This window comes from Macrobrachium nipponense, chromosome 3 (assembly GCF_015104395.2).
Source record: "Macrobrachium nipponense isolate FS-2020 chromosome 3, ASM1510439v2, whole genome shotgun sequence".
NCBI lineage: Eukaryota > Metazoa > Arthropoda > Malacostraca > Decapoda > Palaemonidae > Macrobrachium > Macrobrachium nipponense.
This window is the reverse complement of record NC_087202.1, coordinates 121,385,237-121,400,480: the sequence shown is the minus strand read 5'-3', so window position 1 is coordinate 121,400,480 and position 15,244 is coordinate 121,385,237. Positions and strand designations below refer to the sequence as shown.

Here is a 15,244-nt window from a genome sequence, read left to right as displayed (position 1 = left end):
GAATGAGGGCGTCATTCGTAACGTTAAAAAAATTCGTATACTATCGGTTCGTAACCCAAAGTATTACTGTATAGCTATATTCTCTGTCAAACTGGCAGAAATTTTCAAAACTTGCGGCAAATGCTATTTACATAGTAGTCAGGTGACCACCACCCCATTCCCATGGCGCTGGCGCTCGGAACCATTCCCATTTTCGTCAGATTTTTCTCTGCCAGCCGAACCGTCAACATTGTTGGTGGTTCCCTGCTAGATTTTCGATCTCGTTGCCGACTTTTCGCTGATATTGGACGGATTATTTGGTATTGTACTTGGAACGTTGGCTTGGCATTCGCTTTGGATATTCTTTGGATATGTCTGATTCAGGTGGTATGTTTAGAGTTTGTGTGAGAGAAAGTTGTAAGGTGAGGTTGCCGAAGGCTCCGGTGGACCCTTACACAGTTTGCAAGAAATGTAGAGAGATTGTGTGCACTTGGGAGAATAGATGCATAGAATGTGAGAATTTGACAGAGAAGGAGTGGAAGATCCTTACGAAGTATGTAGACAGGTTGGAGAAAGATCGTTGTGAGAGATCTGTATCTCGAAGTGAAAGATCTAATGCTTCTAGTAAAAGGAGTAAATCTGTTTCTTCTCCAGCTCTTCTACGTAGAACATGTAGAACCTTCCCCCCAGGTTTTTCTCCTGCGCCCGCTGCTGTATCGGAGGAGGCGAAGGATTCACATATGAAAGTGTTCGCTGCCCTTGCTTCTATGGGCGACCAAATACAGCGGGGTAACTGACAAAGTGAGTGGTTTTGATGTGAGTGATGAGAGTAGTGGAGGGGGCGTCTGATCGTCTCTCTCGTGCTCCTAGACCTAGACTTCTGTCAAGCTCCCAGACCCAAGGGAGAAGGCATGTCGACAGTCGAAGGGAGGCGAAAGGGGTTTTGTCATGGTCAGTCGTCCCTTCAGGCAGTCCTGTTGTTACGTCCCAGGCTGCTGCACTACGCCATAGAAAAGGCGCTACTGGGAAGTGTGCGTCCTCTGATGGCTCGACATCAGGCAGGGAACAGCGGTATTTAGAAGTTTCGCGTCCCCTCAAGAGGACCTTCAGGACATCCTTAGCTCTTGATAGGCCTTCCCTCGTTCGTGAAGGATGGAGTAGTCCGGAGATATTGTCTTCGAGTGATGAGGACGCAGTTCCTGAATCACCTCCTTCTGCTTGGATTCCTTCTCCTCTTCCCTCTCCTTCGGGTAGAGTTCAAGATCACTCTCCTCGCCGTCCTAGCCCTGCTCGACTCTCTCCTCCGTCGCATTCGATTCGTCAGGAGAGAATACTAGAGACTTTTTAAGAGACATGCAGGCTAAGTTAGCAGTACTCTTCAATTCTTGGGAGACTCCCATTCAACCTGCCTATAGACGTAAGGATGATTCCCTCCCCGTGAAGTCCTCCAAGAGGACGCATGACAAGAGTTTTCCTCCTCCTTCTCGTTCGGCTTTAGCCGGGGAGACAGGACGCAGTGGTTTATCGAGGACGGACGGTCGTGCGGCTGTTCAGGACGCAGGACGCAAGAAGAAGCTTGTCTCGTTGGACGCAGGACACAGGCGGCAGGACGTTGACCCGTCCTCCGCTCGCCAAGACAGCGATAGTGTTCTACAGGACGACGATTTCCAGGACATTTCTTCAACAGAAGAGGACGTGGAGGAGTTTGCTGAAGACGAGTATGGATCCTTCGTCGGATTATAAGATCCTGACTTCCTGTCTTCTTTCGCCTTTTGAAGGGGAGTTTCAACCTTCTGCTCCTTTGTCACCCCTTTCGCAGTTTTCGAAGACAAAAACCCCCAAGAAGTCCTCATTCCTGAAGATGACTCTCTCTATTTCGGCGAAGAAAGCGCTTCAACGTGTGAATGCGTGGTTGAAGGAGAAGAAGGAAGCAGGGAAGTCTTCTTTTGCTTTCCCTCCAGCCAAGTTAGCCTCGAAGTCGGGAGTGTGGTACGCAACGGGGGAAAGTCTTGGCCTGGGAGTGCCTGCCTCCTCCCAGGGAGACTTTTCCAGTATTGTGGATAGTTCACGCAGACAGGCATTACACTCTGCCAAGATCTGGTGGACTTCGTCAGAGTTTGATCACCTTTTAAAGGGAATATTTCGGACGTTTGAGGTTTTCAACTTCCTCGATTGGTCGTTGGGGGCCTTGGCACGCACGTTGGAAAGTGAGGATTCGTCGGAGTTGGAGGTTCCAAAGAGTATTATGTCCTGCATGGATAATGCTCTGAGAGATGGGGCTAACGAGCTTGCCTCCCTTTTTACAGCAGGAGTTCTTAAGAAGAGGTTGCTACTGTGTTCTTTTGCAGCCAAGGGAGTGTCGAACTCTCAAAAGTCGGAGTTAATGTTTTCGCCTTTGTCTAACCAGCTGTTTCCGTCGGAGATTATTAGAGATATAGCTCTGGCTCTATCTCAGAAGGCAACGCAGGATCTTCTAACGTCCTCAGTGAGGAAGTTCTTGCCTTCCAAACTGGTTAAGAAGGCACCGAAGGAGTCTAGAACTACTCAACAGCCCTTTCGAGGTAGGACTTTCACTCGCCCCTCCTTTAGAGGGAAGAGATTACCTGCTAAAAGGGGATCAAAGACCTCTACTAAACAATGAGAATCAAGTCCTCCAGATGTCAGTTGGGGCCAGACTCCAGGAGTTTTGGGAAGTCTGGCAAAGCAAGAATGCAGATCCCTGGGCCATCAGTGTAGCTCGAGAAGGCTACAAAATCCCCTTCTTGAGGAAGCCTCCTCTTTTGACATCTCCGAGAGCCCTAGGGGCGTGTTACAACGATTTAGTAAAGGAAAAAGGCTCTGTGGGACCAAGTCCTTTCCATGCTAGAGAAAGGAGCGATAGAACCTGTTCTGGACCACGAATCTCCGAGGTTTTACAATCGGCTGTTCCTGGTTGCGAAATCCTCGGGAGGTTGGAGACCAGTACTGGACGTAAGTCAGCTAAACTTGTTCGTGGAAAAGACCAAGTTTACCATGGAAACAAACAAGTCAGTACTGGCAGCGGTGCGTCCAGGGGACTGGATGGTGACCCTGGATCTACAAGACGCATACTTCCATATTCCAATTCATCCAAGTTGCAGGAAGTACCTAAGGTTCGTGATCCAGAACAGGGTCTTTCAATTCAGGGCCCTTTGCTTCAGTCTTTGTACAGCCCCGCAAGTGTTCACGAGAATGATGTCCGTGGCGAAGTGGTTGCACTTGCTAGGGATCAGAGTTTCATTTTACTTAGACGACTGGCTGATAAGATCCCAGTCAAGACGACAATGTCTGGAGGACCTAAGACAGACCTTAGATTTGGCGAACGAATTGGGTCTGATAGTGAACCTAGAGAAGTCTCAGATGCCTCCCAATCAAGAGATAGTTTATTTGGGGATTCTGATCTCGTCAGTGACTTTTTCGGGTTTTCCATCCCCTAGCAGGCAAGCCCTATGCCTTCGGAAGGTGCAAGACCTTCCTAGAGAAAGACCGATGCTCAGCAAGAGAGTGGATGAGCTTACTGGGCACCACACTCTTCGCTAGAGCGGTTTCATTTCTCTAGGGAGGCTTCACATGAGACCGTTACAGTTTTTCCTGAAGGAAGTCTGGCCAAGAAGATCACAACCGGATTCCTTCCAGTTTCAAATTCCCGCCAGAATCAAAAGGGAATTGAGTTGGTGGCTAACTCCAGGGAAGTTGGCAGAGGGTATGTCACTCCAGCAGAAGAACCCAGACCTAACATTGTTCTCCGACGCCTCGACGCAGGCAGGTTGGGGGAGCGACGCTGGGCCCTCAAGAAGTGTCAGGTCTTTGGAGCAAAGAGGGAGCGACCTGGCACATAAACAGGAAGGAACTGATGGCGATTTTCTTGGCCTTGAAGTCGTTCAGGGAGTTGGTACACAACAAGACAGTGCAGATCAACTCGGACAATACCACAGCTCTGGCATACATCCGCAAGCAAGGAGGGACGCATTCCTTTCCCCTGTACAGTCTGGCGAAAGAAGTTCTTCTTTGGGCGGAAGAGGAGAATGTTTCTCTGCTCACCAGGTTCATTCAGGGGGAGAAGAATGTCAGAGCGAACCTGTTGAGCAGGGAAGGGCAACTTCTTCCGACAGAGTGGACATTACATCTAGAAGTATGCCAGAGTCTGTGGGCTTTGTGGGGCCAGCCAGTAGTGGATCTTTTTGCTACAGCCAAAACAAAAAGATTACTGAACTACTGTTCACCAGTTCCAGACCCTCAAGCAGTGGCAGTGGATGCCTTCCTGTTGGATTGGACAGTTCCGGACGCGTACGCCTTTCCTCCGTTCAAGGTGTTAGGAAAGGTGATGAAGAAGTTCAGAGAGAGCCACGGAACAAGGCTAACTCTGATAGCTCCTTATTGGCCGGCCCAAAGTTGGTTCACAGAGGTACTGGAATGGACAGTGGATACACCACGAACACTGCCCCTCAGAGTAGATTTACTCAAACAACCCCACTTCGACAGGTTTCACAAGAATACCCTCGCTCTAGGTCTGACTGCGTTCAGACTATCGAAAGTCTTGTCAGAGCGAGGGGATACTCTAAGAGAAGTGGCCAGTGCAGTGGCTAGAGCTAGAAGAACCTCTACAATCACGGTGTACCAGTCGAAGTGGGAGACCTTCCGTAAGTGGTGTAAGAAGAGGAAGGTGTCGTCATCCAGTACCTCTGTGACCCAGGTAGCAGACTTCCTCCTTTATTTGAAGAAGGAAGTAGGGTTGTCGATCTCGACGATTAAAGGTTATAGGAGTATGCTAGCCTCTGTGTTCAGACACAGAGGTCTAGATATTTCCAATAGTCTAGATCTTAGGGATCTTGTAAGATCTTTTGAAACCAGGAAGCAACCTCAATGCAGACCCCTTCCTGGAATCTAGACGTCGTATTGAAGTATCTAGGTTCGAGTAAGTTTGAACCTTTAGACAAGGCCTCTTTGAGAGATGTCTCGAAGAAGACCATCTTTTTAGTCGCCTTGGCCACGGCTAAAAGAATTAGTGAGCTTCAGGCGATAAATAAGGAAGTAGGCTGGAAGCATAACAAGGCAGTGTGTACTTTCCAGGAAGGCTTCTTGGCCAAGAACGAGAACCCTTCTAATCCTTGGCCAAGATCCTTTGATATTCTGGGTCTGTCTGATCTTGTGGGTCATGAACAGGAAAGAGTTCTCTGCCCAGTGAGAGCTTTACGCTTTTATGTGGATAGAACAAGATGCATCAGAGGGACATCTGGTTCTTTCTGGTGTTCAGTCAAAGACCCTAGTAGGCCCATGACTAGAAATGCTTTGGCCTTCTTTATGAGAGAACTTATTAAAGAAGCACATATGCTTTGCCAAGAACAGAACTTCGGAGTGCTTAAAGTTAAGGCTCACGAAGTCAGGGCGGTAGCTACGTCCTTGGCATTTAAGAAGAACTTAGCCCTCAAAGAAATTATTGAGAACGTTTTGGAGAACGAATTCAGTATTTGCCTCTCATTAGAGAGATATAAAGACAACTTTTGACAATTGTCAGACGTTGGGTCCGTACGTGTCCTCTGGTACAGTATTGGGCAAAGGAGTTTCCACCCCATAACTTACTAATATACTAGGGAACTTTTAATCAGGTGATGGTGTTTTTTGGTCATCTGAGAAGGGATATTCCCTTTTCAGTCTTGTTGTGGTTTTGTTTTTGCTGATGTATGTGTGTAGTTCAGGTGAATTAACAATTCCTAGCATGAATGCCCGTGGTATGAGAGGGCTGTGGGTTTCCTGTCAACACATTGGTCACATCCAGTTGTCAGACCCTTTATTGGCTTCTTCAACAAACAGGCCAAGTCCTAGTTGAGAGCTCCTAAGGTTTAAGCAGGCTCAGAGGCAGGACCTATGAAGTCAGCTACCTTAGCAGGTAAGGAACCAAGGGTGATATAATAATTTTTAATTATTTGAACTCTAACAATGTTGCTGTCTTTGACCCACCTCCAAATGTGTCAATCAGCTATACATAGACCTGCCAGGTAAGTGTCATACATTAAAATGAAGTTTTTATGATAAAACAAAGTTTAATGTATACTTACCTGGCAGGTATATATAATTAAATTCCCACCCTCCTCCCCTCAGGAGACAGGGTTCAGAGAAAATCTGACGAAAGTGGGAATGGTTGCCGTGAGTTTTGAAAATTTCTGCCAGTTTGACAGAGAATATAGCTATATATATACCTGCCAGGTAAGTATACATTAAACTTTGTTTTATCATAAAAACTTCATATTTAGTTATGGATGTGTCGATTTATACATGTTCATGCTTATACGTTGAAAATATGTATGAAAATGTGTTACGTATATGGTATTTTTATTTTTGCACATAAATATGTTACAAAGGCAGCTTTTGAAACTGCCTTCCAGTTATCAAAAAGGACGTTTTTTCATGTTCGTTCTTGTGAGCTGCCGCCTGCCTCTCTTCCGAAAATATAGTTAAAAAAAGTGCAAATTTAGCAATTGATGTGTCGATTTGTAAATGTTCATGCTTTTATGTTTAAAATGTGTATGAAAATGTATTATGTATAGAGTATTTTTTATTTATTTCTGTGCATAAATATGATACAAAAGCAGTTTTTGAAACTGCCCTCTACGTTATCAGAAGATGTTTTTTTTGTTCATTCTTGTCTGCCACTGCCTGCCGCTCTTCTGAAAATATAGAGTTCAAATAGTGCAAGGCGATTGATGTGTCAGTTTATAAATGTTCATGCTTTTGTGTTTAAAATGTGCATGAAAATGTATTATGTATAGGTATTTATATTTTTGTACAAAAATATGATATAAAATCACGGCAGCTTTTGTAAGTGCGCTTGGCGTGTATCAGAGGATATTTTTTCATGTTCGTTCTTGTCCGCCGCTGTTCCAAAAAATTCATTACAAAGACTTCTTGTGGTTATATTTGATTAATTTGGGAGCTAATCATAACTCATTTGGTTCATGAAACTTCAGCTTTTTGTTGAGAGTTTTCATGCTTTTGTTTAAAATGTGTATGAAAAATGTATTACAGGGTATTTTTTTTCTTTTTTGTACATAAATATGATATAGTGGTAGTACGCATGTCCATTTAAAGTCTTTGTAACAGCCTTTCACATGATGAAGACTAGGTTGTTCAGTCGCGCCCGAATAATAATATTTTAATTTATATCATTGAATCACTTTATAACAATTTATATTTACAATTGTTGCATAAATTGATTTTAAAAGACAAAACTGGCGCATACATTCGATTTTGCAACACTGGAATTTGTTTTTCCATGGGATAGAAGTACAAAATATAACTCTGAAACTCGGTCGATTTTTTGCTTTGTTACGCGAACAAAAAATTGAGGTACAACCTTATGAGCTCAAGATGTCGCTGCTATGTAGATGGCATAGTGACGGAAATTAAGATGAAGCACAGAAGAAAAAGTAAATATGCATCTTTTCCGTAATTCTTTTAAAAAGTTATACATTACTTCACTGTATCCAGTAATATTGTATGTATTCTCATATTATTGTATTATATAATACTACAGTAAATCTAAGCCAGTATTCTGCGGAGCGGCCAGTGTTTTGGCTTGGATATCAGCTGATGGCGAATACGAGTTTGTTTCGCCATATTTAATGCAATTCTAAGCGAGTTTTCTTGCTTTCAGTTAACATAAACGAAACGAATATCTAGATACTTGACTTATATTAGACAAAGTTATTTTTCCTTATAGCACGATATGTTTTTAGGAAGAAATATTACTTGAATATGTCTCGTTGTAATTGTGAACTAATTTTTTTCATTAACAGATTACATTGGCGGCATGTTTATTGAGTAAAACATTACATGATTCTGTTCGCAGTTTTCCTTTATATCATTGTAATACGAACTTTACGTTATTTATCTTTTATCGGCGTGAAACCAACAGTAAAATGTGTTCTTTCAAGCACAGCAGTTTTGATTAAAATGATTTTATCTCAATTTTATATATGGTTGTTTTTGATGGCATACGTTTACTGGAGTTTTATCCTTGCTGCCAATGCACAGTAATGGTCATTAGCAGCTTGAACAGTTTTCTCAGCTTCAGCTATAACTAGGTTTAAATTTAACATTACATTTCCCTGTTGATCTTTGATCTATAGCGAATAAAATTACATTAAGGTATCCCAGTCCTATTCTACTTAACGTCACTTATAATTACGGTAATAGTGTACTATAGTACGATGATTAAAATACAAGCCAAATGGATGTTGTTATCCAATTCGGTTGTACTTAAAAAAAAATGGTTTCTCGTTTGGTTGTTCACGGCTGTGCACGTTTACGCAATGAGTATAACATTAAAACCTTAGTTTCATCATTCTCTTTTGCTGTTTTTGAACTTGTGTAACTAGAAAATGGGATAAAGTTAGGCTATTGTAATTTGGTCTCTCATAAAATCGGATTATCGTAAGACGAATGATCGTAACTTGAACACTACAGCTACCTGTACACTGTATAAAACCTAATTATATCTTTACATACACTAGACACCCAAAGGATTAAAGCTGGGTTTTTTTTCACTTTACAGCATTTATAATACTATAATGTACTGTACAGTGCTACTGTGCAGTAAATTCTATAGTACTATACTACATAAATATAATTTTACTATTGTGCCATTGCGGGATTACTGTGCTGTGTGCTTGTCTAGGGCTCTGTTAACTGGTCTAGTATTCCGAAAGAAGGTGGGCGGCGGCCGTAGACTTGAAATCGCTTAGCGTCGGCGGCCGGGAACAGAACCCTTGCCGCTACCGAGGGCCCCCTGTATTATTTTCTTTAAAATAGTGTACTTTATTTAACACATTTAGCCTACATTTCTAAGTTACCTTAATCATAAGTCAACTACAGTACTAAACTTCTCAGAATCTGAACATTATTATTAGTGAGTTTCATATCCTAAATTTTGTATCTTCATAATTATCACTATTAGTTTCCAAGTCATTTATTTTAATTGTAGAGGATAGTAAGATGACAACAATAATGAAGGAATTTCAGTGATCACAGTGTATTTGAATGTCGCCGTCAAAATGTAAACAGCACTCCGCCATCTATTGAGGAAAATGAACACCAAACTATTCGCTAATGAAATAAAGTTTTTTAGCATTGATAAAGATTTATCTAGCATCATATGACCTAATGGGTGGCATATTGAATAGGTAAATAAACAATTACATAAAAGAAATTATCAAAAATGTATTACCTATGTCTGAAGCACACACAGTAAGGAATTTGTGCATTGCCAAATATATCATTGTTTTGATTAAAAGTTTTGACTTGGTAGTGCCTTCTCAAGAGGAATATGTTAAAAAATATATATTTATTCTTTTAAGGGTAATAGAAACATATTTGACTTCACATATTTTCAATACTAACAACTATTTTCATAAAAACAAATGAGGTATAGCATAAGTTTTGCTGTCTTGAAGTTGTAAACAATACATGGTGCCAGCCTTGTGGCTGCGCAACAAACTAATGGGAGCTGATTTAAAATCAAGCCAAACCACAGGAGTTCCTGGATCATAGAATACCGGTTTTAAGAGGTTCAACTGTATAAATGTTAGTGTTATCCTCCTCTAGCCTAAGTTTCTTTCACTGGTCAGCCAATGCACAATTTTGGGCTGCACAGTTAAGCTTAGTCAAAGGTGATGAAGAAATATAGTTTGGTAGATTGTATGCAAGAGAGGATAATCTACAGTAATGGGAAGTACAGCATTATCTTTTAGACTATGGGCCTAAATAACCAGTGAAAATCTGAAAAGGTACTTTAAATGATGGAACGGGAAGGTCTCTTACATCTGGTGACTTCAAGGGTTACATTTAAGGTACCTAGGATTCATCATTTAATGTACTGGATAGATCTTAAGAATATCCCTTAAACCAAGGTCCTTCAAATATTAATTTTGTTTTAGAAAAGTAAATGGGGTATTTAACAAAGTATAAGCTCTTTCAAAAAATATTGATAAATTCTTTTCATTTTCATTTCAGAGTACTGCAGCTAATGAACCTCACTGATTCCTGCCTGCCCCAAGGAGGCTGTGAACGCCTCGAAGTGGCTACCATATCTTTTTTTGAGCAGTTTAGAAAAATATATGTAGGTGACCAAGTACACAAGACATCCAAGTTTTATCGTCGTTTGTCAGAAATTTTAGGACTTAATGATGAATCTATGGTTTTGGCTGTGTTTGTTAGAAAAATGTAAGTAAAATATGCTAGTTTTTGTATACACTTTTCTATGAGAAGTGAAGTAGGTATCATCACCAAGACTTAGTACATTTATAAATATAAGTTTGGGCTTTTGATGGATAGGTGGTTATGATTATCTTTGCCTAGGGTTCTAATTTCTTAAATGAGGTATGGGAAAACTGGTTTCAAAATTTAAGTGCATAATACGTATAAAAATATGATGTAAGACCTATGCTGTTACATGGTAATTTTTATTATGGTTATTCTCAGAATACTTTTATGTAAGTGCCCCCAATAGTGTAAGTCATAGGGTAGAGGTGGCCAGACGAGAGGATGTTTAGTTTTACCCCCCTCTTATTTTCTCTCACCCTTTTGAGCCTTAAGAATTTGTGACTGTTACTGCCTTCTGTTTTATTCTTGACTGATCACTTTTGAATCTTATTCTTTAATCCAGTGAAAATGCTGTTTCTCAACAATGAGATAGCCCCTGTTGAATTATGGAACCATCACGTAGATTAACTGGGAGAAGTTGGGGTCCTACTGTTTGCTCTTCTTGCTCAAATGACTTCTTGAAGTTGAAGAGCAAATATAGACCTGAGTTTTCTCAACAAATTCCTTTGACTCCTTGTAGATTGAGATAAAACAACCTCTTATAGCCTTGGCTTCACATCATATTCTTCAGGGTGTATGTTTAAAATAACTTCTTTCACTTTGTCTGAACCTAAAACACAACATTTTTGCTGTCACAGGCTTGGTATATTTTTGAAGTACATGAGAGAGCCATGATATGGTAACAAAATATTGTCTTGCAACTAGTTATGTTGCTGCCGATATAGCCAACTGATCTGTCTTTTTAACTCGTGAAGTTTCAGATGGGAAGAAATTCAACTAAATGAAACTACCTCATGTGCACCAGTACCAAAATATATTTATTGCATAAAGCTTCATTAGTAGGTTGTCAGTATTGAGAATTTTCAGGTACTCTCAATGCACTTTAGGAAGGTTAGGCAAATAAATTTTAGGAACTGCAATATGCAGTTAAAATGTCATGGAGCTCATCCGTAAAACTTAATTAACAGTTGGCATTTGAGAGCTGGATACTATCCCTCCAGCTCTCCACATTTACGTGATAGAAAAGCGAATACACAAAACAGACACTAAGGAGATAGGTGTTGGGTTTGTGTAAATACAAAAAGGCTACTGAAAAGTAGTAAAATTATGCATAAGGAGAAAGACTCCAAAACTTATACAGGCTAAAGCAAGTCAAAATGGATACTCTCTCCTAGTATCCTTCATTCTCCTCAACTCTTTCAGACTCAACCCCATGACAATGCATACTAGCCACAATTCCCCACAAACTGTCTATTTACATTCTGTCTCTAAAATTGCATCAACCTCTTCCCAAGACCCTTCCTCTGTTTTACTAACTTCTCCTTTAAGACCCAGTTTCTGTTTTCTGCTTATTTTCTTCCTGTTTTGAAATTTTGGAGGACAATTCCTATCCCAATACCATTCCAATTTGCATATTGCACAAATTGTTACTGTCCCTTCTTTATTTATAAGATTTCCACCCCTATCCCGGTTCCATTTTCCATGATATCTCTGGTTTTCCCTTTCTCTCCCAGAATTCGCATTGCCATCTGACCCCTACCATTCCCCTTCCTCTTTATTCCTTAATCCCTCAAATATTTTTTTTCATTGTCTGTGACACTGTTTCAAATTCCAACTTTATTTGATCAGAAACTGCTACGTAGTACCCCTTGTTTTTTATTTTCTGTGAGAATTGCTTAATCCAATACATGAAAACTCTTAGCTTCTCTTTAAGCATGCTTTTCCCCATCACTCTGTTACACTCTGATTCTGCCTTTTTATACCCAATTAAAAAGTCTCATCTTTTCACTAGATTTTCTTCCTATTTTAAAATAGTTTTTCTGTTTTACTGCAATTCTCCATTAGCATATCTGTTAGATAAACTTAATCTAGTTTGGATAGGATTATCTTTGAACCCTCTTTACCCTTCAGTTCATCTCTTATCGATTCCCTCTGTTACTTCCAGACCCTTTCCTTTTAAGTTAATTTTTATTTCTATCTCCGGATATTTCACTTCCTTTCCACACACCGCAAGCCCATCTTCGACTTGTCATCTCTATCCTTTATACTCGTCCTGTATCCCACTAAATTTTGGACAATCCCTTCTCCATCTTATCTCCCTTTGTTCACTATCTGATCCAACCATCTTTAATCAACCGTTTTCTGCTACCTCTTTGAATATTTTCCTACCCTAATCTTTTCTACACACAATCATTTAGCACCCAACTGTTCACGTTCCTCGGTTCCATTTTAATCCATCTTGACACTGAACAGCACCACAACAAGACTTACAACCCATAAAGTCCTATAAGAAAGAGAGCTCTCTCCTAACCTTCCACAACTTCAGATCCTTGCCACCTCTACTATGCTCTGTTTTGTTTACTTTTTGTGCCCCACACTGCCGCCATCTTGTTTTTTATGACTTCACAACACATTTTAAATACATTAATACATTTTCTAATATTAAACACATGTTTCCCATACATTGAACAGTGCACACCTTTCACCAATACAGAAAATAGAAATAAAATAGCACGGACTTAACTGATACATAGTATATAATCACCCATTGTAATATGTAAAGGGTCATTAAAATTTGTTTTTACATAAGTAACTTACCAAGTAATTACATAGCTAACAATTTTTAGCACCACCAGCTAAAATTCGGATTTCACACATTCAACTTACCCGTCAGATATATACATGGCTATCGACTCCGTCGTCCCCGACAGAAATTCAAATTTCGCGGCACACGCTACAGGTAGGTCAGGTGATCTACCGGCCTGCCGCTGGGTGGCAGGACTAGGAACCATTCCCGTTTTCTAATCAGATTCTCTCTGTCACTGGGAATGTAAACATATGTTTACTTTCCCTCCTGATTTGATTTTCGTGTTTCATCGCCATCGATCTTCTGGGCCGACTTTTACAGGGAAGTACTGGATCGGTGGTTCGGCATACGCTTTTAATAACTTTTTAATAACTTTTAATGAATTAACTTCGAAATTTTCGAAGAATAGAGGATGTGTAACTACCGAAGTTTTCGGTAGACAATTACATAGTTTGCAAGAAAGGGAAATATAAATATTTTATTCCTTGATAAAGTGTAAATAAATTTGTTAGAATTTGATTGGGAAAAGGAAAATAAGGTAACTTCCTATTTGAGGAAGTCAGAAAAACATAGAACTAGATATGCTTTCTTTAGAAGCTTTAATAGCTCTCGTTCTGACGAGCAGTTAGAATATTAACAGTACTAGTAGTGTTGTTTCCTCATCACCTTCTTACTTCACGAAACTACAAATTCATTTGCAATTTGAAGATAAAGGAATGTAGCTCAAGATACGAGCTATTATAAGGTAAGAAGTGATTATAGTGTTCCCCATTGCAATAGAGGGTGCGTCTGATCGGCTCTGTCTCGCTCCCAGGCCTAGACCTCTTCCAAGCTCCCTGGCCCGGAGGAGAAGGAAAGTCGAAAGCCGTACGGAGGTTATGGGAGAATCCCCACCGATCAGGCGTCCCCTCGGCAGGTTCTGTAGGACGTCCCAGACTGCCAGGGATAGCCATTGGAAAGGCATCCTAATTCAATGTGTTTCCCCATTATTATTATCGTCTTGACGAATAAGGAGAAGAAACATTCAACGGCGTAGATTAAATGAAGATGCAAGATAATCTCGTCTGGCTATCGGAACCTCAGAAGAGATGGAGAAAGGAAGACATCATTCGATAACAGTTTGCGGTAGAGGCATCGCCCTATCCGGGTTCGTTCCCCCGTACAGCTGGACGGGGGGGGGTGGTCTATGCCATGGGGGGTTTGAAGAAGAACAAATTAGATATTAAAGAATATTTGTTGATCGAATGAATTATATGGATCTCGTTTAGTGATTACACATATATATATATAATTTTCATACAATCAACTTACCTGTCAGATATATACATAGCTAAGACTCCGGTCGTCCCCGACAGAAATTCTTTCAAATTTCGCGCCACTCGCTACAAGGTAGGTCAGGTGATCTACCGGCCTCCCTGGGTGGCAGGACTAGGAACCATCCCCGTTTTCTATCATATTTTCTCTGTCGCCGCGGTGGTATCAACATTGTTGTTATTACCTCCTGACTTAGATTCTTTTTTCAACATTTGATCAACGTTTTTCGGCTTTTTGGTGACGTATTTGGATCGTGTTTTGGCGGATTCGCTACTGTGGACTGTTTTTGGAATAACTCTTTTGGATTTTTCTCAGTATGTCTTATTCTAATGTGAGTGTGAGAATGTGCGTGAATGTAGGCTGCAGGGTGAGGATACCGAAAGCTTCGTTGATCCTCACACTGTATGCCGTAAATGTAGGGGGGTTCAGTGTTCTGCTATTAACACTTGTAAGGAATGCGAGGGTTTGAATGCAGAAGAGTGGAAGACTTTGACTTGGTTCTTATTTGAAGAAGTTAGAGAGGGATAGAGTTTAGACGACTGAAAGGTGTGAGTTCAAGGCCTATTGAGCCTTTCACTGATAATTCTAACCCTACTACTGTAGATTCTCCCTATAGATCTCATTCTCAGAGTGTCTTTTCGGATTCGGCATCGGAAATCGCCAATCTCAAGCGACTATCAGAGACATGAAGTCCAAGATGGGCCGACTCGAAAGGTAAGGCTAGTGATAGTGAACATTTTTAGTGAAGTGAGTCCTATCAGTGTTGTGGAGGGGGGCGTTTGATCGTCCCTGCGGCGCTCCCAGGCCTAGACCTCTTCCAAGCTCCCATGCCCAGAGGAGAAGGAAAGTCGAAAGCCTTAATTGGAGGTCGTGGGGAATCCCCAACGGTCAGACGTCCCTTCAGCTAGCTCTGCTTCATGGCAGCCAGCTCAAGGGCGCTATAGAAAAAGCGTCCTTCGCGAGTGTTTCTCGTCCTCTCCCTCTCCCTCACCTAAACGAGGGTGGAAGGAGTCGAACTTATCGAGACCT

The 15,244-nt window shown here is 41.1% G+C and overlaps 1 protein-coding gene across 1 annotated transcript in view; it reads left to right on the top strand.

Annotated features, from left to right (window-relative positions):
• LOC135222013 (exportin-7-like) overlaps positions 1-15,244 on the top strand; it is a 364,750-nt gene that overhangs the window by 78,046 nt on the left and 271,460 nt on the right. Inside the window, exon 11 of the mRNA XM_064260138.1 lies at positions 10,006-10,215. Coding sequence (XP_064116208.1) covers positions 10,006-10,215 — 210 coding nt within the window. The remainder of the gene's footprint in view (positions 1-10,005; positions 10,216-15,244) is intronic.